This window comes from Eleutherodactylus coqui, chromosome 10 (assembly GCF_035609145.1).
Source record: "Eleutherodactylus coqui strain aEleCoq1 chromosome 10, aEleCoq1.hap1, whole genome shotgun sequence".
NCBI lineage: Eukaryota > Metazoa > Chordata > Amphibia > Anura > Eleutherodactylidae > Eleutherodactylus > Eleutherodactylus coqui.
The window spans coordinates 142,721,634-142,749,580 of NC_089846.1; the positions used below are offsets into that span (position 1 = coordinate 142,721,634).

Below are 27,947 nucleotides of genomic sequence, written 5' to 3' on the forward strand. Positions count from 1 at the left end.
CTGGAACGGATCGGGAACCAAACTGCATGGAGATCCCTTTATGAGCAATCATCGCTCGTGTAGAAGCTCTCTGAGCGACTATCTGCACACTGACTGCTCCGTGTAAAGGGAGATGAATTAATGGAGGGTTCATGGAAAGACGTCCTGCATGCGGGCCCCGGCACGTAAGGCAAGGGCCACATCCCATAATGACAGTTTGGCCTCCGCTGGCCTATAGGTGCGTCAGCACCGCTCCTCCCCCACGGCACGCATGAATTAAAGACAGAACACGTTTGTGGTTTTTTCCAAAATTCAATACTCACTCCCATCCAAATTAATAAAAAAAAAACAAAAACAAATGTCTGTAACACAGAATTGTGCAACGTAACTCGGACGGGGCGGGGCGGGGCGGGCCACCGGATCCATAAAACATTAATATTCTACAATAAAATAACAAAAAGGAAGCCGAAGTGTGAGCCCAGGGGCCAGCCGTCTCATCGGGACATGCAGACAATGAAATAGACAAGAAGGGTAAAAACTAAACACGTTAAAACGTAAAGGGTCTCGGTCAGACGAATGTGGGCGTGGTTCATGGGGCGTGGAATGCAAGCTGAAAGGGGCGGGCTTGTTTTACTGACTTCTAAATGGACATTACTAGCTAAAAGGGATAATATTGACTGTAATATACATGTATACTGTACTCGGCGCTAACGGACCGCGGCTCCTTAGACCGGGCACGGCTGGTCGCAAATCGGTTTCAGAAATCAGAAAAGTAGGAAGTTTAGTCCAATGTGGTTGAGGATCGCAGTCCGTCCTGGCGTGAAACCAAAACAAATGTCACTTCTGTAGAATCTCACGGGGCCCCTCCGTATCTGCTGGGCTGCTCATACCCGCCGCTGCTGCTGCTGCCCGCTCCGTAGTTCCACTGGCTCCACTGACCACCTTGACCTTGCGGTTGGCCAGGATTCGGAGCGGGTGCCTGTCCTTGGTACTGGCTCCACGGCTGATTTCCATACTAGAGGGTAAAAATATATAAGAATTACCGACAGAACGCATTGACAGTAACTGCGCTGACACGGTCGGACACGATCAGTGAGGTCCGGGAGCAGAGACCCCCACTGATCCCCGATATGAATGGGCTGCAGTACTCACCTGCGCCCTTCGGCTGTCGGCGGTGCCTGCTGGCTCCACCTGGCAGCTGGATACTGACGCATAGATGTCTACAGAGGTTTACCTGTCAGTCTTCAGCTGCTGAGAGGAGCCGACAGGTGAAGAGACACGGCACTGCAGCCCCTTCATCTCACCATCAGAGGGCGTCCCGGCACCCAGACCCTCACCGATCGAAACGCTCGATGTGTCACTGACAGCAAAAGTTTTTTAAAAGGCGTTCTGCTTTTAAGTCTAGATGGCCTAGTGATGACAACACCTTAATCCAGTCCCTGTTGTAGTATATACCACTTCTATCGGGCCTTACTGGATCTGTATCTACAGTTCTTCATTACGGGTGCGATGCTCGGCCGTGTCAGCCTTATACGTTTGTAGAGGCGGCGCATGCAAACACTGCCCATAATGCAATACATTGCCCATGGGCGGCATTTTCATACTCATGCCCCACTATGAAACGTAGCGGGAACTTTTTTTAAAAAGTCACACGGCGCATGACTATGTGCGATACGCATGCGCAGTACACTCTGCCGGCATTTACAAACACTGGTAAGACGCTGTGGAGAGACCTGCAGCGTTATACCGGTACGGCCGTGGGCATGAGGCCTTAACGAGGGACTGTCCACTCCCAGGGGCCCCACAGGGTAAACTGGTGGGCTTATAGGAGCAGACCTGCTGATGCCAGTCGTAGGGCCTATTCAGACATGGAAATATTCGGGCTGTGTATTCCGTGGACACAGACCCTTTACGGCTTTGAGGCCGGACACATGCGGGACTTGTCACGAATGGTCTGTGTGAAAATATAGAAAACAAATAATTCCATCCTGTTCTATAAGTGTCCATTTTTTACGGACAATTGGAGATGCAGTGTGCACGGTTCATGAGATCGGCCCGCACACGTGTGCCACTGGATGGGTGGTGTGCCCAAGTACACGTACCCCCGTCTGAATTAGCCCTTATATACGCCCATTCCCACTGCAGGCTGTCAGAGCAGCTGCCTCATGCACCCGCGGGACTACCTTTACATGTGCGTGCACAGAAGGGAGGACTAGCTCATTTTATGTGCTCACCAAGTAGTCCGTGGATACATCAAGCAGCAAGGAACAGCCGGGAATGCCAGTTTACACATCTCCCCAGACTCAGCGTGTCAGTTCCTATGTGCTCATAGGTTTAGTTACAGGAACTGACACCCTATAATAGTGAAGCCAAGCATTATGCCCGTTGGGCTTTGGTCACATCTGTGTGCAGAAACCACATACGATCCTTGTGCATGGTTTGGAAACATGCTGGGGGGCACGATGGAAGCCCGCTGGACTCCACTGTAGTCAACGGGGGTCCGTTAGTTTCTGTCCAACTAGATTCACTCCCAGTTGGCGCTTCTGCTCCCTCAAGAGAACCATAAAATGGAATACCCAAACACACGTGAACACGGCTGTACCAAGTGTTGGCCCATCAGCTTCTCAGTATGTATTGGTAAAGGCATACATAATACCTTATTAGGCAGAACTCGTCATGGTCCGGTAATCAGAATATGTAATAATTGAGCAAAAGGGCAAAAAACTAACTACAGAGAGTGACTTACAACACATTCGGGAGGTCTTCAGACCCTTCACTTCCTTTACATTTTGTTATCTTGTGGCCTTGTGCCCCGTCCCCAAGCCTTAGTTGAAGACACCTTTAGCAGCGATTCCAACCCCTAGTCTTCTCTGGTATGATGCCACAAGGCACACTTGGGAGTTGGGGATTTTCTGCCATTCTTTTTGGCAGATCCCCTCAAGCTCTATCGGGTTGGATGGAGGCCATCAGTGGGCGGCCATTATCAGGTCTCTCCAGAGATGTTCAGTTGGGTCACTCAAGGACGTTCAGAGTTGTCCCTTAGCCACCCTTGTGTTGTCTTGGCTGTGTGCGTAGGGTCATTGCCTCCTTGGAAGGTGAACCTTCTGCCCAGTCTGAGGTCCTTTCTGCTTTGGATCAAGGTTTTATTAAGCATACATCGCTGTACTTTCCATCAACCCTGACCAGTTTAGCAGGATGCTGCCACCACCATGCTTCACAGTTGGAATGGTATTGGGCGGGTGATGAGCCGTGCCCGCTTTCCTCTAGATAGAACGCTTAGAATTGAGGCCAAAGCGGTAAATCTTGGTTCCCTCACACCAGGAAATCTAGTGTCTCACAGTCCACAAACTCCAGAGGGGCTTTGACGAGTCTCTTACTGAGGAGAGGCTTCATTCTGGCCACTCTGCCATAAGTCAGACTAGTGCTGCAGTGATGGTTGACCTTCTGGAAGTTTCTCCATTCTGCAGACAGAGTCTTTGACGCAGCCAGAGTGACCACTGGGTTCTTACCAAGGCCCTTCTTCCTTAATTACTTTGGTGGGTTGGTCAGCTGTAGGAAAAGTCCTGGTTGTTCCAAACTTCTTCCATTTATTATAGAGGCCGCGGTGCTCTTGGGAACCTTCAGTGCAGTAGAAAGGATTGTGTGGAGGCATATATATGGGGAAGGTTACAGAAACCTGTCGGAGCTCTACAGGCAGTTCTTTCCTCCTCATGCTTTGGTTTTGGCTCTGATATGCATTGTGAGCTGTGACACTTTACATAGACAGGAGCGTGCCTTTTAAAATGGAATCAAATCAACTAGATTTACCACAGGTGACTCCAATAAAGGTGTAGAAACATCTCAAAAAGATGATCAAGAGAGAAATGGGAGGCCCAGAGCTAAATTTTAGGTGTCTAAATACGTCTATCAGTGCAAAATGGAAGTTTAAAAAAAAAAAAAAACGTACAAAGATTTCAAACATTACAATTTCCTTTGTCATTATGGGGTATTGAGTGCAATATGATGGCCACAAAATAACCAAATGTGAAGGAAGTGAAAGGGTCTCATGACTTTCCAAATGCATTGTATATGTGGAAACAAGCCTAGACTGCAAAGACGAGCAGTACAACAGCCAATCTCTATGACCAAGGCACATGGACCTACTTACCGGCTGCTGGTACTGTTGACTATAGCCCCCCTGACTATAAGATGACTGAGAGGCGGCGCTCTGAGGCAGAGACTGATTATATCCTTGACTGTAGCCTTGTACTCCACCACCGTAGCTTGGATTACTATTGTAGCTTTGACTGCTGTATGCACCTCCAGAAGCGCCTTGGTTGTATCCTCCACTTGCTTGGCTGTAGCCACCGCTGCTTGCAGGACTCTGGCTGTAAGCACCACCTCCACCCTGGTTATAGCCACCTGCACCTCCCTGGCCGTAGCCACTGCCACTTCCTCCTCCCTGGTTGTAGCCAGCACCGCTTCCTCCACTTTGTCCATAATTTCCACCACTTCCAGAGCCATAACTTCCACCTTGGCCATATCCTCCAGTACCACCGTAACCTCCTTGTCCAAAGTTTGACTGTTGAGAAACATACGAAGACCATGAATGAAAGACCTGCTGCATGGCATTAGTGTGGCAGAACTAGAAGTATACATACCTGTCCTTGACCATAGCTAGTAGGTGAACTAAGAGGAGGGGGGTTTGATGCTGCACCACCACCATAGCCACCACCTCGGCTGCCTGCAGGACTGTAGCTGTGTGCTTGGCTATCAGAACCATAGCCACTTCGATTTTCTGAGCCATTGTCCTGCGAGTTCCCAGACCACCGGCTTTGAGAGTTGTTCCCTCCACGGTTAAATGCTGCATCACGAAATGGACAATAAAGTCAAACTAAACAGTATGCATCGCTACAAGAGAACACTGCAAATCGTTCTAGATCCTGTATTCAAGCAGGCAAGAAGAACCATTCAAACCAGACTCGAGATTCTTTATATTACATGGTTGAGACCAAGGACACATACAGTATTTGCTGCGGTATAACGCTCCCATTGACTTCAACGGGGCCTGGCAGACACGCGCTCAAACGATTTTCGAGTGCTGTCTGCACTATTCCACCCATCACAATGATGGGGTGCGGTAAGACCCACTGTCAGAGGCAATAACCTGGGTCTGAAAAACGTCGTTCAGAGATAAAGGACTCCCCGCTTACATTGAGCGAGAAGTCGCTCACTAGTCGCTTTGTTTCAATGAGTAGAAATGAACAGACTAGTCAATGAGGTCTCATATAGTATCTATAGGGTCCTATGTTCACATGGGAACAACGATCACTGAAATTGTTAGTCAGAGCTTTTTCAGCTGACAGTTGTCCTGTGTAAAACTACCCTCTAACTATCTGAATCATTGCTGATGCTGCTGTGATCACAGGACTTTATTAGCTAGCAGGTCCTTTCTACATACAGCTTATAACTGCTTGTCTGAGTTATTAAAGTTTTAAAACTGCCCAAATGCACACTAACATCCGTCTAATCATGAGTTTCCAAAAACTAACAATACTCACAACCTCCGCCTCCAGGACCACCTCCTCTGCTGTATCCAGAGTTACCACCTCGACCTTGAAATCCTCCTCTTCCACCAGAAGATCCCCCCCGGTTATCAAATCGCTGAAATTCACCACGTGGTGCTTCTCCTCGGCCTACTCCACCACCACCTGGGGGTCCTCCACCGCGGCCTCGGAATTTCTTCTCCGGGGGTTGCCCTGCCTTCTTTCCTTCATCGTTATATAGGCTGATCAGCTTCTCTGCCTCCTCCTTCTGCAGCTCAATATAGATTACCTCCTCCAGGAAATCTCCTGGTTCTGGCAGACTAAAATTTGCTGTGGAGAGATAGGAGTTAACATTGTTACACGGAGGACTGGAGATATTAGGCAAGTAAAACGGTCATTGCTCTGCCGTCTACAGGGTTCTTCAACCAGATCAGTCGTCCTTGTGTAGCCATGCGAGTATAGCTTCAGACGCAGTAGATCCACAAATCACCTTTCATTTCTAGCACCGCATGATCGGGAACGTCCTTCCCTTCCTCGTCTGTGCGTTTTACAATGCGGTCCCGAAGGTCGTCATCTGTGGGGCAAATTATAACAGCCTTGCGATGAAAGCCATCAAATGGTCGCATCTTCCTGCGTTGGGCTGTGGCGTAGACATTTGTCTGAGGAAAGACAAGCACTTATTACTAAAGCAGGATCTTAGCGGTCCACCGTCATCCCCACAGCCCCGGCCCTCCCTCTTACCTGGTCAAGGATGTAGTTGCGTTTCTTACGGGCTGCTATCTGAATAAGCTGGTTTAAGCATTTTGTGGCTTGCTGAATGAGAACATCCCAACGGCCGGCATAATTACGCTGCCTCCGAAGACCCATTACCTGCAAATTTAGGATCCAAATTAATCTAAGAAGTCGCCATATTACCTTATTTACTATTCCATATAGTCAAACTTATTTAAAGTTCCACTCCAGTGAGAGATATATATATGAGGCTAGTACTACCTTGGTTAGGTATTCCTTTCTATCTGAGGTTCCTGGACTCTGCCCTCAGGTGGGTCATGCAATGTCAATTATGGTCAACTCCGAATTACTTGGGTTTGTGTGTTTTCAAACTAGTCAGTTTTTTAGTTGACGCATCATCTGGGTGATGGATACTAGCGGTGTCTGCATCTCCCTCTAAGCAGTTTCTGTCCTGGTTAGGATGATCACACAGCTGCTGTCACACAGTTATAATAGAGGAGATCAAACATCATCCTCCTGTTTACTTAAAAGATGTAGCTTATTTAGGTGTATACATAATGTAATGGCAGTGTTCTCTCTGCAGCAGAGATGGTACAGTCTCTAGTTGCTCATGAAATGCTGAGCTGATGCATCATGGGATTCATAGCACAGAATAGTAAAAGGGAAACCAGAAATCTCAGCATCAAGATGATGCCTGATAAGTATCAGACTGTAAGCAAGGAGGCTGCCCAGCATGAAAGCAACTGAAATATATCAAGGAGACCTCCAGAGTGGAACAGGAAATCAGGTGAGGGGTGCAAGGATGGGAAAAAGTGTTTTCGCTGAAGTGTTTCGATAAATGTGGACTCACAAAGATACCCCCCCCTGTCAATATACCCCAGCATAGTGTATCAATATCATGAAGGTTGTGCCCCTACTGGAGAGCCTAAATAGAACACCTCCAAAACCGCGTCTGTCTGAGACTCCAGTCGTCGACTTATTACTGTAAATCAGCTATTCGTTTCCAGAACTGCGTGGAATACTAGCTTCCTCCAGAAAAATATTTAGCAGACAGCGACTTCCGTTGTTTGCTGGGGTGTTCGAAGCGAAACCCCATAGTAGCTGCAATCTGTGAAGGGGCTGGCTCTGAGAATCAACCCAGGTAATCCGATGGTTAAAGGGGAACTCCAGACGGAAGCGTTTAACAGCCGTCCTCTGAATAGGTTATAAATGTTGGTGGGGGTCCAATCACTGACTGTCAGGGCACCGGACCCCCTATCCCTCAGCCACAAGGCCATGGCCAGATTTTAGAGCAGATCTGTGAATGTGTTGTACCCTTAGAAAGCAACTTTTATATACGTCTCTATAGCTATAATGCTCTAGAATCCCTGATAATCCCCACACAGCGCCACCTATTGGCAGGTACCTTATGAGTCAAGGGCTTACCAAGAGGACTAAGGATGTGATCCAAGCCAGAATACCCATGCACATACAGCTTTTTGGAGGTCCCTGCCCTTGAGAGCTTATACTTCCAATAGGGGGTGCTGTGGAGGATTAGTCCATCACTCAGTTTTTCCCAGGGAGCATTGCATGGCTATAAAAGACCCCCTCCACCCGTGTGGTGATCTTCACAAGGAGAAATGTCCCCCAACTACGGACTCCAAAGTAAAACATTTTTATGCTCTTTGCGGAAAGTGAAAACAAGACCGACGAGCTTCTGGAAGCTTCTGCTTCTTACCCTCATCTTCTCCATAATGGCATTGGTCCCAAGGATGTTATATTTCTTCCCTGGGTTCGCTGCCGCGTGCTTCACGGCCCATGTGGTCTTACCGGCTCCTGGCAGTCCCACCATCATTAAGATCTGGGAAGAATACAGGAATAGTCACAGTTCCCAGGGGTTCTTCACGGGTTGGGAGGCAATGAACACGCCACACTCACCTCACACTCCGCTTTGTTCTTGGGGGGCTCTGTTCCTCGTATTCTTTCGAAGTGGGGCACGTGCTGTATGAAGGTAAACCCCGGGGGGCAGCTGCTGAAAGGTTCCACTCTTTGGCCAAAATTAAATTCAACGCAGCAGTTCTTTACTAAAATATGCGGGAAAAAAGCCTGATTGCCCACAGAACCCCTGCTGACACGGAAGGCTGTGCCCAAATATCGCCCGTTCTTGGAGAAGGATATCTCAATGTCGCCACGAGCTTCAAAATCCTGCAGAGAGAAACAAACCCAAGTTAAAAGGTAAAATAGACAAAAAGCAAAAAAGTATCTACTGAAAGCAAAATGACGCCCTCTGCCAACAGCGTGCCGGCCAGCCACTAGAGCGGGCACGTGCGGGCACCCGGAAGGAGTTGTCACCCCCCATTCTCGAGCAATAACGCAGAAACTCTACTTTCCACTCATTTGTTAGAACACGCAAGCACCTTACCCACAAGTGTAGGTCTGTCCTAGATCCCAATGTAGAGAAGCATCATACGTGTGCGAGCCGTGTCAGATGTATTTACAGACCCTCCCGGCCTGGACAGACATGGCCGCACGGCTTCTCAGACTACCTGACGCACACTGTGTATTAGTACTGGAAGGCACTGCTTGCTGCGGTCCTGCTCCAGTATCTGAACGCCCGCCCCTCTCCTACATGGACTAACCAGTGTCCCCGCTAGAGAAGACCAATGCTGTATTCCAGGCTTTCACAACTGATCCTCTATATTGGTCATCAGTAGTCTGCTGCTCTGGGTCCGGCCCGCTGTCAGTCATCAGCGATTGCGGAGGAACTGTACTAATTAGCTCCACTCCCATTGAAGTCAGTGGGAGAGAGGCCTCCTAATACACTTCCTGCGACTCATTACAGACATCCGTTCTGGCCACAACGTGGGGCCAGGAAGCAGAGCCCAACAGGCCGAGTTAAATGGCAGACAGAGGCCTTGGTCAGGCTTCCATGGGCACCCACTGATACATTGTGACCGCATTGTGCGGTGCCGATGGGCCACAGAAGGACCCCCCTAGCCCTGTCATCTGCTTACATGCTGCAGTTGCCATTGACTGCCAGGATCGGAGGTTTCTCAGTTGGCTACTGGCTATTACAGCAGGAGCCTGGCTGTCTGTACTCAGCCAAGATGTCTGTGCAGGTTTAAGCCCAATACGGAGGTCACTAAAAATACGTATTGCAGTTAAAAGATTGTCGACTTGTCAAAGTGCTAACGACCACGCGAGTCCGTGTGTGCTGTGCGAGTTACATGCAGAGCCTGACAGCACCCGTGATGATGCCACCATCGTGTAATCCGGTACTTAGCTCCGCCCCTGATCACATAACAGTGACGTCATCACAGGTCCTTTACCCTTGTGCACAGAATGAGGGATTATGGACGGACTACATCCCCCACAAACCCCTCTGGCCTCAGTTGCTATGGATACAGCAGTCCTCAGTCGGGCAGTTTGTAGCTGGTTGTCAGACAGCTGCACACCTGTGAGGAGACTCCAATAAATCCCACCTCACAAATGTACACGTATACATAGTTAGTGGTGTATATTGAACAGCATTGCAGCATCGTCCTTCACATCTCCTGAACGTGATGATGTCATCTCCAGTGCGAATGCCGCCAACACCGGTCCAGCCTTCATCTAATTGTCAACCGTTGTCCAATGCTGAAACAATCCCTTTAACTATGTATTATATTAGTAAGTGGTGCACTGCGCTACCAGAAACACTGGTACTACAAATAATACTCGTTCTATCACTAATGGACATGTCAAGGCCTGAAACTGGCCCATGTCAAATAAATAAAAGCACCCAGAAAAGTCAAATTCTAACACCGTAGGTCCATGTCCGTCTACACCGTTCCTCTCCACTCCCCCATACATACGCACACTGCGCTTGGAAGAACATGTATGTGTCCCAAAGGTAGAATAAAGGATGCCGCTGCCGGACTCCTCTAGTAGAGGCTTATCTACCTTTGTAACCACCGGATTGGCTATATTCATATCCAACATGCTCCATCCTTCCCCAAACATGTTATCGGGAGAGTCGGAACACTGGCATACAAGTAAGGCGAACAGCCGGACTCAGGCGGCGTCAATCTAATGGGCAGGGCCACCTCTAGAGCGACTGTTATTGTGATGTTTCCATCCCAGCTTATTACCAATTACGGTCAGATAGTAGAACGCCGCGCAATACTGCAATGTCTATAGCGTGCAAAGATGGAGGCTATCCCCAAAACACATACGATGAAGCAGCCGACGACATCATTCTCTGCGAAGGTATCTCCGTAGTCATCAAACTTGCTATTGGTAGATTTCTTTGCTGTACCCCCAAAGCCATAAGAAAACATCTCCTCTCCTGCAAATGGAGAAGAAATACGTTACGAAGAAAGTACAAGACAACGATGGGGCGAAGTTACTAATACTGTCTAATATAGTCATAGTGCAACCTCAAGGCCCAATTAGGCCCAACGATTATCGCTCCACGGCCATCTTTTGAGTGATAATCGTTGCGTGTAAATGTGCCCATCTTTCACTTCTCTGCCGAATGATAGATTTCAGTTTGGCATGAAATCCATCGCTCAGAACAGCTGATAAGACGGACTGCATGCCGTGTTCTTCCCGGGGAGCGCTGATTACACTGTCTCAGCTGTCAGCCCCGCGGCAGAACAAAGGGAATGTATTCAGAGAACAGCGGATGGTCTGTTCCCTGAATACCGCTCCCCGCGGCTCACACACTACTAATTGGTACTAGTAGGCATTAGTACCAAGTAGGCTTATGCAAAAATCATCGCTCAAAAGCCATCTTTTGAGCAATCATCTTTGTGTCTAAACGCACCATCAGTCTTAAAAATGCGCCAGGTTTATTGCAATGACTCATGCTGGGTGATCGATCTGTCACATCACTAATAGGTGCTAGAAAGTTAGACTAGAGTTTGACAGATTTTGTCCCAAATTGTGTGTGAAAATTCACCTTTAGGCTACATCCCTTCCCACATTGCCGCGGCCCCTTTATCATGAGGTCGCACCCCGCACTGCCGCGGCCCCTTTATCATGAGGTCGCACCCCGCACTGCCGCGGCCCCTTTATCATGAGGTCGCACCCCGCATTGCCGCGGCCCCTTTATCATGAGGTCGCACCCCGCATTGCCGCGGCCCCTTTATCATGAGGTCGCACCCCGCATTGCCGCGGCCCCTTTATCATGAGGTCGCACCCCGCATTGCCGCGGCCCCTTTATCATGAGGTCGCACCCCGCACTGCCGCGGCCCCTTTATCATGAGGTCGCACCCCGCACTGCCGCGGCCCCTTTATCATGAGGTCGCACCCCGCATTGCCGCGGCCACTTTTTCATGAGGTCGCACCCCGCATTGCCGCGGCCACTTTTTCATGAGGTCGCACCCCGCATTGCCGCGGCCCCTTTTTCATGAGGTCGCACCCCGCATTGCCGCGGCCCCTTTATCATGAGGTCGCACCCCGCACTGCCGCGGCCCCTTTATCATGAGGTCGCACCCCGCACTGCCGCGGCCCCTTTATCATGAGGTCGCACCCCGCACTGCCGCGGCCCCTTTATCATGAGGTCGCACCCCGCACTGCCGCGGCCCCTTTATCATGAGGTCGCACCCCGCACTGCCGCGGCCCCTTTATCATGAGGTCGCACCCCGCACTGCCGCGGCCCCTTTATCATGAGGTCGCACCCCGCACTGCCGCGGCCCCTTTATCATGAGGTCGCACCCCGCACTGCCGCGGCCCCTTTATCATGAGGTCGCACCCCGCACTGCCGCGGCCCCTTTATCATGAGGTCGCACCCCGCATTGCCGCGGCCCCTTTATCATGAGGTCGCACCCCGCATTGCCGCGGCCCCTTTATCATGAGGTCGCACCCCGCACTGCCGCGGCCCCTTTATCATGAGGTCGCACCCCGCATTGCCGCGGCCCCTTTATCATGAGGTCGCACCCCGCATTGCCGCGGCCCCTTTATCATGAGGTCGCACCCCGCATTGCCGCGGCCCCTTTATCATGAGGTCGCACCCCGCATTGCCGCGGCCCCTTTATCATGAGGTCGCACCCCGCATTGCCACGGCCCCTTTATCATGAGGTCGCACCCCGCATTGCCGCGGCCCCTTTATCATGAGGTCGCACCCCGCATTGCCGCGGCCCCTTTATCATGAAGTTGCACCCCTTTTTTCAGACTGGCACATTTGCAATAGTAAATCTGCCTCAATGTCTGCTCATATAGTCTATTAGAACACCATAGAATGGAGTCCTGCAATTGGGACCCTCCTCTATAAGCTGCAAGAACAGCTCCCATTCTAGCTGACTGGGAGGTCTTTGCATTTCAAGGATGGCCAGTCTTCTTAATGGTAGTCCTGTAATATCCCCTTAATGGCTGGCAGTTCATTGTTTCTTGCAGAAAAATCAGATTTTGCCAGGAGCGGCACCTGGGACGTTCAGCTGATGGCTCCGAAGGCTCTTGTCTTTCATAGGACAAACCCTTTAAAGTGTAATTAAACTTTTTAGAAACTTCTGACATTGTAGTGATATGTGAGAAGAATTGTTCAGTGGGGTCCGGGAGCCGAGATCCCCACCGATCGCTAGAATGAACACTGCGCCTATTGCGCCGCTTCAGTCCCTGCTCGGAGAGGGGTAGGTGTTCCATAGAAAGTTTAGAGAGCCCATCCATTGCTGTGATCACAGAGCTCAGCTGAGTGCTTCTGCTCGTTCTAGTGATTGGCGGGGTCTCAGAACCAGGACCCCCATTGATTAAAACTTCTGACATGTCATAAATTCAGAAAAGTCTAGTCACACTTCAAACAAATGTTCCTTTGTCAGAATACATAGTCGCAGGTGGGAGCCCCACCGACGAAATCTTTGAGGAGAGACCCCTGTTGTACAGAAACAGTCAGGCAGCACTAGTCTTAACAGGGAGAAGGGCGGTCGATCCAGCAGGGCGGTCGTTCCCTTTGGGATTATGCCTGAAATGGATGTCAGAATAGATCTTTAAAAGGAAGCCTCCATACATCACCGATACACCAAGTTCTGCCAAGTGTAGGGCCGTACAGGTTGTCTTTGATGTACTGTCAATCCTTGTGTCGTGCAAAGCCCTGTACTAGGCATAACATGATATCGGTCCTTTACAGGGAAGGAAAGGGGGGCAGAAACACCCAGAAATACTACAGAAGCCGCAGCGCGGCAACAACCGCCAACCCCGCTGCAGACAGACTTCAAGGTCCAGTAGAGTCCAACTTCCATCACTCACCTAACTGTGTACCACAAGAGTCCAGGGACCACCCAACACGCACGACGTGCGGATCCGGCTCGCTGGCTGGGAGATGGCCCACAGCAATTTCTTCCTTAATCTGAAAAGATGACAGAACTCTATTATGATGAATGATAACATCAGCCGGAGACAAGTGGGGATTTGGGGGAATCTTACCAGCTAGTCTCACCTTTATCTCAAAACACACCCGTCCCCTCTTCACCCCATGTGTAGCCCGGCCTCCAGACCAGAGGTAGGCGAATCCCTCCGTGGTCAGCGGGAAGCCTGTATTGCGGTCTTTGCTTAGCTTGAAGTGCAGGTCGCAGTTATCTGGAAAAGACCAGGACTTAATGGAGTCTGTCGCCCCTCACTGGAGCACCATCAGGTAGTGGCTGCCCCGCCAGGTACAACGGTCTGCTGTGTCACCTATTAGTAGCCGGCGGACACAGAACTAGTCCTGCATATTCATGAGCTGCTGGATGGCCACACCCACCCCTCCTCCAGCCAATGACTGACAGCTCTCTATGCATAGTAACAGTCAATTAGTGGTTGAAGGGCAGGGTAACCAGGACTAGCCTGCAGCTCATGAAAATCCAGGACTACCTAAAGTAGTCCTCTGCGTGTGCGGCTACTGAGAGAAACAGGATCGTTTTGTTAGTCAAAGTAAAATCCTTTTTGCGTCTGTTCATTGGGGGACACGAGTCTAGTTACTGCCACTAGGAGGCGGCACTAAGCAAAAGAAGAGTTACCCCTCCTATTGGGATACAAGACTTTATCCTGGACACGGTGGGGTTCAACATTTTTATAACTGATCCGGAGGAGGCAATTGAGGGGAAACTATTGAAATATGCTGGAGACACAACGCTAGGAGGGATAGCTAACTAGGGAAGAGAGGGAGAGGATTCAAAAAGATCTAGCAAAGCTTGTAGTGGGCGGCGACTAACAGAATGGTGTTTAATAGGGAGAAATGCAAAGTCCTACATCTGGGCAAGAAAAATGAAGAAAACACAGAATGGGAGGAATTGGGCTAAGCAGCAGCACATGTGAGGAAGACTTGGGTATACTAATAGATCATAGACTGAACATGAGTCAACAATGTGATGCAGCAGCCAAAAAGGCAAACACAATTCTGGGATGTATTAAGAGAAGCACAGAGTCTATATCCCGTGAGGTCATTATCCCCTCTACTCTTCCTTAGACCTCATCTGGAATACTGGGTCCAGTTCTGGGCACCCCACTTTATACAAGACCGACAAACTGGAGCAAGTTCAGAGAAGAGTTACCAAGATGGTGAGCGGTCTGCAAATCATGTCCTATGAGGAACGGGTAAAGGATCTGGGAATGTTTAGCAGAAGAGAAGGCTGAGAGGAGACTTAATAGCGGTCTACAAATATCTGAAGGGCTGTCACAGTGCAGAGGGATCAGCCCTATTCTCATCTGTACAAGGAAAGACTAGAAGCAATGGGATGAAACTGAAAGACAGGAGACACAGATTAGATATTAGACAGTGAGGGGGATCAATGAGTGGAACAGGTTGCCACGGGAGGTGGGGAGTTCTCCTTCAATGGAAGTCCTCAGAGGCTGTACAGACATCTGTCTGGGATGATTTAGTGATCCTGCACTGAGCAGGGGGTTGGACCAGATGACCCTGCAGGTTCCTTCCAACTCTACCATTCTATGATAACAGCTATACCCCTCCTGCAGCCACTAAGCTAAATCAATTTCTATGCAAGCAATAGGAGAGTAAGAACCCGAAGGCTAACTGGAAACATGAACTAGAATAAAGCAGTAAAGGGGGAAGAACAGAGAAACAACTAGTCCCCCCAAACAAATGAGAGGATGAGAAAAGGATTTTATGGTAACTAAAAATGCTATTTTCTCAGCTGTGTTATTGGGGAATACAGGAAAGGCCGCGGGACGTCCAGAAGTGTCACTAGGGGTGGCTCAGAAATACTTGTGATGCGATCCAGAATCCTGTGACCAAGAGCAGCCTCAGAAGATGCAAACATATGCACCCAGTAACCTGAAGAGCAAAGCATTATGGGACATCACCCAGGATGCACCCACTGCTCCAGTGGAATGGGCCGTGACCTAAATAGGGTGAAGCCCTGCCCTTGGAGCAGAAGGGCTCCTTGATCGCCAACCTGATCCAGCAGACGACTGTTGACTTAGAGACCACCAGACTTCTACGGGGGCCATCTGTGACGAACAGTAAATCAGAACGCTGGAGGGATTCTGTGCGAGAGACAGATCCTCAGTGCGCACACTACATCGAGCGAGTGAAGACAAAGTGCCGGAGGGTGTGAAGACAAAGTGCCGGAGGGTGTGAAGACAAAGTGCCGGAGGGTGTGAAGACAAAGTGCCGGAGGGTGTGAAGACAAAGTGCCGGAGGGTGTGAAGACAAAGTGCCGGAGGGTGTGAAGACAAAGTGCCGGAGGGTGTGAAGACAAAGTGCCGGAGGGTGTGAAGACAAAGTGCCGGAGGGTGTGAAGACAAAGTGCCAGAGGGTGTGAAGACAAAGTGCCAGAGGGTGTGAAGACAAAGTGCCAGAGGGTGTGAAGACAAAGTGCCAGAGGGTGTGAAGACAAAGTGCCAGAGGGTGTGAAGACAAAGTGCCAGAGGGTGTGAAGACAAAGTGCCAGAGGGTGTGAAGACAAAGTGCCAGAGGGTGTGAAGACAAAGTGCCGGAGGGTGTGAAGACAAAGTGCCGGAGGGTGTGAAGACAAAGTGCCGGAGGGTGTGAAGACAAAGTGCCGGAGGGTGTGAAGACAAAGTGCCGGAGGGTGTGAAGACAAAGTGCCGGAGGGTGTGAAGACAAAGTGCCGGAGGGTGTGAAGACAAAGTGCCGGAGGGTGTGAAGACAAAGTGCCGGAGGGTGTGAAGACAAAGTGCCGGAGGGTGTGAAGACAAAGTGCCGGAGGGTGTGAAGACAAAGTGCCGGAGGGTGTGAAGACAAAGTGCCGGAGGGTGTGAAGACAAAGTGCCGGAGGGTGTGAAGACAAAGTGCCGGAGGGTGTGAAGACAAAGTGCCGGAGGGTGTGAAGACAAAGTGCCGGAGGGTGTGAAGACAAAGTGCCGGAGGGTGTGAAGACAAAGTGCCGGAGGGTGTGAAGACAAAGTGCCGGAGGGTGTGAAGACAAAGTGCCGGAGGGTGTGAAGACAAAGTGCCGGAGGGTGTGAAGACAAAGTGCCGGAGGGTGTGAAGACAAAGTGCCGGAGGGTGTGAAGACAAAGTGCCGGAGGGTGTGAAGACAAAGTGCCGGAGGGTGTGAAGACAAAGTGCCGGAGGGTGTGAAGACAAAGTGCCGGAGGGTGTGAAGACAAAGTGCCGGAGGGTGTGAAGACAAAGTGCCGGAGGGTGTGAAGACAAAGTGCCGGAGGGTGTGAAGACAAAGTGCCGGAGGGTGTGAAGACAAAGTGCCGGAGGGTGTGAAGACAAAGTGCCGGAGGGTGTGAAGACAAAGTGCCGGAGGGTGTGAAGACAAAGTGCCGGAGGGTGTGAAGACAAAGTGCCGGAGGGTGTGAAGACAAAGTGCCGGAGGGTGTGAAGACAAAGTGCCGGAGGGTGTGAAGACAAAGTGCCGGAGGGTGTGAAGACAAAGTGCCGGAGGGTGTGAAGACAAAGTGCCGGAGGGTGTGAAGACTCCGGACAGAGGGAGGGCAGAACGAGGTCCTCGTTGGAGGTGGAAAGAGGAAACCACCTTGGGGAGAAAGGGCAGAAGAGGGCAGAACACCAGAAAGGGGGATCTACATAGGGCGTCGAGGTCAGAGACGTGGTGGATTGAAGCAATGTCTACCGGGAAGGCGACCTTCCAAGATGATAGGCAGATGGGGGAGATCTCATGCAAGGGCTTGAAGGGAGAGAATTGCAATGCATCTAGGACAAATGTCAGGCCCCATGGTGCTGAAGGGAAGTGGTGAGGAGGGGCTGTATGTGCCATGCCTTGAAGAAAGGTACACACCACAGGGGGCAATGTAAGAGGGTCATACAGTACACATAAGCATTTCGAGGCTAGTGAGCCTTTTCTTCAGAATTTGCTGAGGACATGCCTCAGGAGCAGAGAGTGCCCGTGGCATGTCCTAAGGCGGGAACAAGTGCTCCCTTTTTTCGACACGTGGCCCCAGCAAACACTGAGGAGGGGGGCCCACTAGCTTGTAATAATAAACAGAGAAGTTGGGGGGCACCAGATGCCGCGGTGCAGTCGTTTCACCCAATTGGATGAGGCCCTACTAACCCAGGATAAAGCAAAGGGGGGGGGGGGTAGAAGGCACGGTCACCTCAAAAGGATGATTTGGTGCAGTGGCAGAGGAATCTTGGGCTTTCGCATGGAGTGTCTTTTTTACTGCCTTTAACTTTGGATGACTGATCCTCGTATAGGGATAGGTGATAACTTGGTGGGGGTCTCACTGCTAAGATCCTCACTGATCTTAAGAATGTTGGTCTTGTGATCCCTGTTCTCATCACTGCGGTGATGCTTCTCCCCTTCCAGTGGCATCACATGGAACGGAGCGCTGGCTGAGCATACGTGGTCGGCGCGCCATTCATTTCAATGTGGCTGATGGAAATATCCAAGCGCTTGCTGCTCAACTATCTTGGAAGTCCCACAGAAAATGAGTGAAGCAGCAAAATACTTGTGCGACTGTCACTCCGTTCAATCTCTTCACTGCAGGGGGTGCAGCAAGCGTGCAGCGATGATGGGGAAATGGGACCAACGTTCTCAGGAGCGATGGGGGGCTCATGGGGGGGGGGACGGGGGGGGGGGGGGGGGGACTACATTTTTCTATTAGCAACACAGAAAAGGTTTGCAGTCATTTTACACAATGGATGCACATAGCGAATGTTTACTTACAGTTATCCAGGACGACAAAGTCTTCATCAAAAGGTTCATCCTCATCATCTCCACCACGACCCTGCGGGGACTTTGCCCTGCACAACAGAGATGTCAGAACTAGAGCAGGGTATTAAAGTTACATTACCGGAGGTGGAGACCTGGGGCGGGGTGTGGGGGAGGAGGGGGCATTGGTAGCAAATATTTTGCGGATTTGTCACAGCAGAAACAGTCTACAGCAAATCCATAAGTGAGGTGAGAACCGGCGCCGGTCACCACTTCAATATAAACGCTGCAATCCGCTGTGGATCCATGCCAATACGGTTGGGAATCAGTGGCATTACATAGAGTGACGTCCGCCATACAGGATAGGAGTAGATCGTCTGGTGCACGATCGTGTCGCCAAAGCTGAGGCCCATTTTAAGGCATATTGGCGGCTGCAGTCGGAGCAGCCGGACATATTCAGCGAGTCCAGGTGAGAAACTGTCTGCAGACATCGCTTCATGAAAAGGTCACTTGTGGGGAAAGATCTTATGCAACATGGCAGACCCCTATCCGTCTCATGGCGGTCAGCTAAGGCCATTGCTGAATACTACCCGGTGAACTACTGTTTGGAGGAAGTAATTAGTTCTCACCAACTTCAGTCTGCGGTGACTGGGCATCTGGGGGGCAGATCATTTGGGATTACTGGTCCAGAACTACTCATTTCCTTCTACAATCCACGTACCTGCGGTCCTCTCGATGCTCGTAGTAGCCTCTGCCGCCTCGGTCATCAAACGGCCTTTTACGATTCTGGAGGGACTGTGGAGGACCTCCAGCGCTGGGACCCCTCGGACCAGGAGGATCCGGCTCCTCCTGCTTAAATTCAGTTTTTATAGCTGCAGAAAACATAGAAAGTTACCGTATTAAAGACTTGACAGAAACTGGAAACCAACCTTTGTTACCCCAGCAGACCTGTGACACACGGACATGCTCCAGGCCCAGACCACCCAACTAGCTGCTCCATTAGACCCTTTGTTATGCCCCCACCCAGAAGATACATCCGGAATGACCGATCCAATGCCAAGTAGACTATAAGCTATTCCATATACTGCGAGCATGCAGAAGTGGTACCCCACCAAGTCAGATGGCACAAAGCTGGAATATGCCATCAGTGATCAGTGGGGGGCTCTACACCTCGACCCCCACAATAGCTAGCATGAAGGGGATGAGATGCTGTACCCCTGGACGCTCCTGGGGCTGTTTTGCAGCTTTTCACTACTCATCTGAACAACGCTGACATCTTGTTTCCCCTCCGGTAACAGTTTGCACTTTTTTATAACTTCTGTCTCCTAACAGCAACGGCCCGTCTGTCTCATCAGTCCCAAAGAGCGGGACAGCATATCCAGAGAGCCCACCAGCACCCTCAACGACACATGGCAAAGGAAGACATCTACACTGAACGGCGACTTCCGAGACCCGGCCCTTAATGGTTGGAGCCGGTTTAGGCATCAGACGTGACAGCGAAGTGCAGCACAAAATCACAGGCAAGTTTGCTGTGGATCAGTTTCACTTCCAACACGGCCTGGCCATCGGTGTTAGACTAGCCGGGGCTTCACTGCTAACCCAGTGGTGTAAAGAGTATATGGGGATGGCACGATCGAGGCTAACATCCAGCAAAGGGGATCCTGTGGACATAAACAGCTTGTTGATGAAAGGAGTCAGAGGGGGATGTCAGGAATGGTTCTAACACACAAGCGCTGCACAGTCAAACTGTAGCAGGCTCCAACCAATGCATCCGAAGGTACAACTCGCCGTTCCTTAGCACAGATGCGCTATGACAGAAGACAACCACTGCTGTCTAAGGGAAAGACAGACGAGACTCCAGCGGGCAAAAGAGTGCAAAAATGGGATCACCAAGCAGTAAAAAACATCGCCTGCTCAGATGAATCCAGATTTCTGTTAGGTCAGAATTTGGCACAATCGGCATGCATTGATGACCCCTTCCTGTCAGCACCTCCATCTAACTTGCATCAAGTACAAGCAGCTGCCTGTCCGCAGGGGCCGATATTCTCAGAAAAGTGATTTCAACACCTAATGAAATCTACACAACAAATTGCTGCAGGTCTGAAGGCCAAAGGAGGTCCAACGTGCCCTAGATGGGGGTCTCTAATAGAGCAGCCATGCAGTCCGTATACACTGCCCACACCCGGCAGCAGAGATCACCGCTGTACGTTGCAGACCTTCTATAGGATTCTTACGCAATTCAGCGGGACACAACTTTGAAATCCGAAATGTATGGAAGTCCAGTAGGACCCTAGAAAAGGCTGCGGGTGCTCCATGACCTCACAGAACAGGTGTATATAGTCCACGGCTCCCCCATAGGAGTGTAGAGATGTAACATGGCGGCAGAGAGCTCAGCTGTTGGTGTTCGGGTGTATCCACATGTGCAGGAAGGACCGAACGCCCGCCGCATACACCCGCAGCTGGTGGAATGCAGACAGTCGCACGAATTTCTGCAATGTAATCAGCGGTGCGCGCATATACCCACCGGGGAATAGATTACCAGCGGCATGTCACCGGAGGGCTTACTGCTGATGGAGCAGCCAATGTATAGAGAGCCGCACAGCTCCGACCTGGCATAGTGCGTCGGTCCACACCGGCTGGTCAGGAATGGCCGGTGGGGCAGAAAGCTGCGAGCTGGCATAAATCTCCTGATGACTCGCCCACTTGGTGTCTTCGGCCTCCGCAGGGCTGCCGGACACTTCTATACCGCTTTACCTTCCCAACACTCAAAATCTCCACCAGTAATGACTTTCAGAAGCCTCATCCACATGCCGCAGGCTAGAGCCAGGGGGGTCAGGCTGGCCACCCCACAATATACACCGGCCGCTGCATGGAGTCAATAGCCCTTAAAGGGGCGCTCCCACCTCGGAAAAAGCCGAGCGCTTCAGCGCTGTTTGTGAAACCCAAGTCCACAGCGTAGCACGCCTCCGCGAGTTACGGAAGCAGCGCAGTGCGCTCTGCTATGCCGGGTCCATAGCTCCCATTCACTTCAATGGTAGTCACGGAAACAGCGCTGCAGCGGGCGCTCGGCTGTATCCAAAGCTACCAGTAACTATAGCAGCCGCTCCCATCGTAGCTCTGAAATGCCAAGATGGGAATAACCGTCTGGATAGGTCATCAGGGCCGGGGCCACCGCTAGGGATCCCCATGCAGAAGGCCGGATGTTGTCAGGGGAGGAAGTGGGGGCGCCGGCTCCGCACCCCTTAAAGTGCTGCTACCCCACCTCTTGTTAGTGGCACCCTGGGCAAAAAGTGGGGTAGCTGTGCAGCCGCTCCCCTTGATTTCTATAGGAATGAAGCTGGCGCCCCACCTCCTCCCCGTCCGCTGAGGATGTATCCACCGGACGGGACACCGGTGGGAAGAAACGGCAGAAGTCACTAACGCCTTACCCATATTATGCGCAGGAGGAACGGGATCCATGGGTCGCCGGTCATAAAATGGGTCTCGCTCTTGTTTAACTGGATCCTGTCTGGGAGGGGGTGGGTAACCTCCGCCTGGGGGGCCGTAATGATCTTGTGCATGTTGTCCATAATCTGTCAAAAAAACAGACAAACCGGTTTTTAGAGATTCGGATCCAATGCAGCAAATCTGTCAGCGGCCAACGTTACAGCCTTAAGGGGGATGTCCAGAGGATTAGTGACAGATCCGCAGGGTCTCTGCTGCCTGGGACCCCCAACGACCAGTGTGCCCCTGCACGGAGCTGCAGCAAGCACATAGCGGGCTCTGCTGCCTGGGACCCCCAACGACCAGCGTGCCCCCGCACGGAGCTGCAGCAAGCACATAGCGGTCTCTGCTGCCTGGGACCCCCAACGACCAGCCTGCCCCTGCACGGAGCTGCAGCAAGCACATAGCGGTCTCTGCTGCCTGGGACCCCCAACGACCAGCGTGCCCCTGCACGGAGCTGCAGCAAGCACATAGCCGGCTCTGCTACCTGGGACCCCAACGACCAGTGTGCCCCCGCACGGAGCTGCAGCAAGCACATAGCGGTCTCTGCTGCCTGGGACCCCCAAGACCAGCGTGCCCCTGCACGGAGCTGCAGCAAGCACATAGCCGGCTCTGCTGCCTGGGACCCCCAACGACCAGCGTGCCCCTGCACGGAGCTGCAGCAAGCACATAGCCGGCTCTGCTGCCTGGGACCCCCAACGACCAGCGTGCCCCTGCACGGAGCTGCAGCAAGCACATAGCCGGCTCTGCTGCCTGGGACCCCCAACGACCAGCGTGCCCCTGCACGGAGCTGCAGCAAGCACATAGCCGGCTCTGCTGCCTGGGACCCCCAACGACCAGCGTGCCCCTGCACGGAGCTGCAGCAAGCACATAGCCGACTCTGCTGTCTGGGACCCCCAACGACCAGCGTGCCCCTGCACGGAGCTGCAGCAAGCACATAGCCGGCTCTGCTGCCTGGGACCCCAACGACCAGCCTGCCCCTGCACGGAGCTGCAGCAAGCACATAGCCGGCTCTGCTGTCTGGGACCCCCAACGACCAGTGTGCCCCCGCACGGAGCTGCAGCAAGCACATAGCCGGCTCTGCTGTCTGGGACCCCCAACGACCAGTGTGCCCCTGCACGGAGCTGCAGCAAGCACATAGCGGGCTCTGCTGCCTGGGACCCCCAACGACCAGCGTGCCCCCGCACGGAGCTGCAGCAAGCACATAGCGGTCTCTGCTGCCTGGGACCCCCAACGACCAGCGTGCCCCTGCACGGAGCTGCAGCAAGCACATAGCCGGCTCTGCTGCCTGGGACCCCCAACGACCAGCGTGCCCCCGCACGGAGCTGCAGGAAGCACATACCCGGCTCTGCTGCCTGGGACCCCCAACGACCAGCGTGCCCCTGCACGGAGCTGCAGCAAGCACATAGCCGGCTCTGCTGCCTGGGACCCCCAACGACCAGCGTGCCCCTGCACGGAGCTGCAAGCACATAGCCGGCTCTGCTGCCTGGGACCCCCAACGACCAGTGTGCCCCTGCACGGAGCTGCAGGAAGCACATAGCCGGCTCTGCTGCCTGGGACCCCCAACGACCAGCGTGCCCCTGCACGGAGCTGCAGCAAGCACATAGCGGTCTCTGCTGCCTGGGACCCCCAACGACCAGCGTGCCCCTGCACGGAGCTGCAGCAAGCACATAGCCGGCTCTGCTGCCTGGGACCCCCAACGACCAGCGTGCCCCTGCACGGAGCTGCAGCAAGCACATAGCCGGCTCTGCTACCTGGGACCCCAACGACCAGTGTGCCCCCGCACGGAGCTGCAGCAAGCACATAGCGGTCTCTGCTGCCTGGGACCCCCAACGACCAGCGTGCCCCTGCACGGAGCTGCAGCAAGCACATAGCCGACTCTGCTGTCTGGGACCCCCAACGACCAGCGTGCCCCTGCACGGAGCTGCAGCAAGCACATAGCCGGCTCTGCTGCCTGGGACCCCAACGACCAGCCTGCCCCTGCACGGAGCTGCAGCAAGCACATAGCCGGCTCTGCTGTCTGGGACCCCCAACGACCAGTGTGCCCCCGCACGGAGCTGCAGGAAGCACATAGCCGGCTCTGCTGTCTGGGACCCCCAACGACCAGTGTGCCCCTGCACGGAGCTGCAGCAAGCACATAGCGGGCTCTGCTGCCTGGGACCCCCAACGACCAGCGTGCCCCCGCACGGAGCTGCAGCAAGCACATAGCGGTCTCTGCTGCCTGGGACCCCCAACGACCAGCGTGCCCCTGCACGGAGCTGCAGCAAGCACATAGCCGGCTCTGCTGCCTGGGACCCCCAACGACCAGCGTGCCCCTGCACGGAGCTGCAGCAAGCACATAGCCGGCTCTGCTGCCTGGGACCCCCAACGACCAGCGTGCCCCCGCACGGAGCTGCAGGAAGCACATAGCCGGCTCTGCTGCCTGGGACCCCCAACGACCAGCGTGCCCCTGCACGGAGCTGCAGCAAGCACATAGCCGGCTCTGCTGCCTGGGACCCCCAACGACCAGCGTGCCCCTGCACGGAGCTGCAGCAAGCACATAGCCGGCTCTGCTGCCTGGGACCCCCAACGACCAGCGTGCCCCTGCACGGAGCTGCAGGAAGCACATAGCCGGCTCTGCTGCCTGGGACCCCCAACGACCAGCGTGCCCCTGCACGGAGCTGCAGGAAGCACATAGCCGGCTCTGCTGCCTGGGACCCCCAACGACCAGCGTGCCCCTGCACGGAGCTGCAGCAAGCACATAGCCGGCTCTGCTGCCTGGGACCCCCAACGACCAGCGTGCCCCTGCACGGAGCTGCAGGAAGCACATAGCCGGCTCTGCTGCCTGGGACCCCCAACGACCAGCGTGCCCCTGCACGGAGCTGCAGGAAGCACATAGCCGGCTCTGCTGCCTGGGACCCCAACGACCAGCGTGCCCCTGCACGGAGCTGCAGGAAGCACATAGCCGGCTCTGCTGCCTGGGACCCCCAACGACCAGTGTGCCCCTGCACGGAGCTGCAGGAAGCACATAGCCGGCTCTGCTGCCTGGGACCCCCAACGACCAGCGTGCCCCTGCACGGAGCTGCAGGAAGCACATAGCCGGCTCTGCTGCCTGGGACCCCCAACGACCAGCGTGCCCCTGCACGGAGCTGCAGGAAGCACATAGCCGGCTCTGCTGCCTGGGACCCCCAACGACCAGCGTGCCCCTGCACGGAGCTGCAGGAAGCACATAGCCGGCTCTGCTGCCTGGGACCCCCAACGACCAGCGTGCCCCTGCACGGAGCTGCAGGAAGCACATAGCCGGCTCTGCTGCCTGGGACCCCCAACGACCAGCGTGCCCCTGCATGGAGCTGCAGGAAGTGCATAGCACGGCAGGCTTGTATTCCAGGTAACGCTCCCATTGAAGTGACCAGGAACTTCACATGTAATACCTAGTCTGGCCACTGCAGTGTGACCGGAGTTGTCTGCTTCCTGTAGAGATCAGCTCCGTGCACCAGCACACCAGAGAGCCTGGGGGGTGGACCCTTGCCAATTTACTATTGACGACCTGTCCTCCAGACACGCCATCAGTAGTTTCCATCCCCTTTAATATCCAGAGCCCAGGTAGGTGGCACACGACCCATAGTGCCAGTTGTGTGTAAATGAAGGCACAGCCCTCAGGGGACCTCGGTACGTGGGGTTCAGTGGGATCGGGGCGGCTGCCTTGCAGAAGCCAGTAATGGCCGGCGGACAGAGCCGAGCTCGCTGGTCTTCCCGCAGTCGGGGCCCTTTTAGACGAGCCGATTCCCGTTTGTGCCCGCTAACTCATTCGCACTCGTGCCGCCCGTTTAGAGCGGCAGATGCAGCGTTGGCTCGTTTACCCTTCAGTCCCCGTGTAAGTGAATGAGCCCGCGGTGCCTGCAGGAAGTGAATGAACGATATGAGAATGAGCCCCATTCGCCGTCGGCTCGCGATCAGACCCAACAGTTGGCTTTCACTCATGTCAGCGATCGTCGTTCAGTCTGAAAGCCCCCCAGGGCTCAGTCACAGGGGCGCAGCGTAACCCCGGGGGGTATTTTATGGGCAGCCCCTCCTGGACGTCCAAGATGCCCGCTCTCTGACTGGCAGAAGCACTTCCCCCGGACGCCCTGGCGCCGCCAGCAGCAGCGCTATATCCCCGCTTACGGTGCCGCCAGCGACTCCCCGGTCCAGACAGACCAAGAGGGGCCCGCCCCGACCCACAGCGGTAGACATCTTGGTTTGCCAGGACCGGAGAGTCGCTTTAAAGCCCCCCTCTGGTCTCAGGAGAAAGCTCTGTACCCGAAGGGGTGTAATACCGGGGGTGCATGTTGTTGGCCGTCACCCAGGTCCGCTGGTTCAGGGGCCCGTTTTCTGGTGGCCCCCGCCATCTTTAGACTACCTTATTGCCCATAGTGCAGAGGTCGTGTTCAGATCTGATCTGTCATTGGCCAGTGCTGCTCATGTGATCAGTGCCGGCCAATCAGAGCAGAGTATAGGTGGCCAAGATGCTTGGAACGCCCCGCCGCCCCGAACAAGTCTTCACAGCCCGCTGCCGATAGCGTCCCGCTGCGGTCCTGGGCAGGTCGTGTCCCGAAACCAAAAGGGCCTTGTATACAGACCGAGAACGTTCATGGCCAGCCGGAGCCAACAATGGCGACCCCGTGGGGGGATTATCTCATGGCGACCCCGTAGGGGGGATTATCTCATGGCGACCCCGTAGGGGGGATTATCTCATGGCGACCCCGTGGGGGGGATTATCTCATGGCGACCCCGTGGGGGGGATTATCTCATGGCGACCCCGTGGGGGGGATTATCTCATGGCGACCCCGTGGGGGGGGATTATCTCATGGCGACCCCGTGGGGGGGGATTATCTCATGGCGACCCCGTGGGGGGGATTATCTCATGGCGACCCCGTGGGGGGGATTATCTCATGGCGACCCCGTGGGGGGGATTATCTCATGGCGACCCCGTAGGGGGGGATTATCTCATGGCGACCCCGTAGGGGGGGGATTATCTCATGGCGACCCCGTAGGGGGGGGATTATCTCATGGCGACCCCGTAGGGGGGGGATTATCTCATGGCGACCCCGTGGGGGGGATTATCTCATGGCGACCCCGTGGGGGGGATTATCTCATGGCGACCCCGTGGGGGGGGATTATCTCATGGCGACCCCGTGGGGGGGGATTATCTCATGGCGACCCCGTGGGGGGGATTATCTCATGGCGACCCCGTAGGGGGGGATTATCTCATGGCGACCCCGTAGGGGGGGATTATCTCATGGCGACCCCGTAGGGGGGGATTATCTCATGGCGACCCCGTAGGGGGGGATTATCTCATGGCGACCCCGTGGGGGGGATTATCTCATGGCGACCCCGTGGGGGGGATTATCTCCTGGCGACCCCGTAGGGGGATTATCTCCATGTCCCCACGCAGCCGGAATCACCTCTGTGAAGGCCGCATCAACAAGCGCCAATCGCACCGCCATCTTGTAAGCGGATCTTCACTCCCCCCCCTCCCCCATTCAGCGGCCATAGGGACCTCCGGCGTGACAACGGGGACTAGTATTAGACGGGGACTCGGGGCTCTTAAAGGGGATGTCCAGGGCCTTTACTTATCCTTAAGGGAGGCCTTCAGTAGTTGGTGACGGCAGCACTCCATGCCTGCAGTACCAGACTGGGCCACAGCAGTCCGGACAGCGCCCTCAGCTCCATCCGCGATGCCGGGAATCAGCCATTGGCGAGGATCCTGAGCAGCGAACCCTCACAGGTCAGCGATTGATGACAAGCCGCCCTCAGCTCAGCCGGACAACCCCTTTAAGACGCGGGCGCCATCGGACCACCACCGGACCGGCCTCTAACCTTCGCTCACAGCAATGTGGCGGCCTGCGCCCGCGGTCATGTGACACCGCCAACCGCACCATACCCGTGTGAACAGGGGCAAAACGGACTGCGGCATAGCTGTCCACAGACATCCCAGCCCGGCATTGTCCTCCCCATCCTCCATAGACGCCTTACAGAACCATCAGCCATGGCCGCCTTACATCTGCCTTCCCCGTCCCTACGGAAATCCCTGGGCGGTCCGGGTGGGTATCCGCCTCGATGGAAGTGATCCCCCATCCTCTTCTCTCCGCTCAGATGCCAGCAGCGCGGGTATCACAGGAGGGCGGACAAAATGGCGGCACCACACTCCCCCCACAACTCTCTCTTCGCC

The 27,947-nt window shown here is 53.8% G+C and overlaps 1 protein-coding gene across 2 annotated transcripts; it reads right to left on the reverse strand.

Moving 5' to 3' along the window:
• Positions 1–271: 271 nt before the first annotated feature.
• HNRNPUL1 (heterogeneous nuclear ribonucleoprotein U like 1) lies at positions 272–27,947 on the reverse strand. Of its 2 annotated transcripts, XM_066582006.1 has the most exons (15): positions 27,778–27,947; positions 21,703–21,846; positions 18,996–19,146; positions 18,290–18,366; positions 13,630–13,769; positions 13,440–13,539; positions 10,430–10,542; positions 8,154–8,420; positions 7,954–8,076; positions 6,246–6,374; positions 5,995–6,163; positions 5,520–5,834; positions 4,620–4,822; positions 4,127–4,540; positions 272–994 (listed from the first exon to the last, which is right to left on the reverse strand). In XM_066582006.1, the coding sequence occupies exons 1-15, from the start codon at positions 27,851–27,853 to the stop codon at positions 833–835; spliced, it is 2,583 nt and encodes an 860-aa protein (XP_066438103.1). In that variant the 5' UTR covers positions 27,854–27,947; the 3' UTR covers positions 272–832. The 2 variants fall into 2 exon arrangements, with proteins under 2 accessions (XP_066438103.1, XP_066438104.1); XM_066582007.1 differs by lacking the exon at positions 21,703–21,846.

Coding starts and splice junctions, on each gene's coding strand:
- HNRNPUL1 (XM_066582006.1), bottom strand. CDS start 27,853: ATGGGGGATCACTTCCATCGAGGCGGATACCCACCCGGACCGCCCAGG. Junction 8,077..8,153: donor AGAACAAAGCGGAGTGTGAG/GTGAGTGTGGCG, acceptor TATTCTTCCCAG/ATCTTAATGATGGTGGGACT. Junction 4,823..5,519: donor TGGTCCTGGAGGCGGAGGTT/GTGAGTATTGTT, acceptor TTCGTGATGCAG/CATTTAACCGTGGAGGGAAC.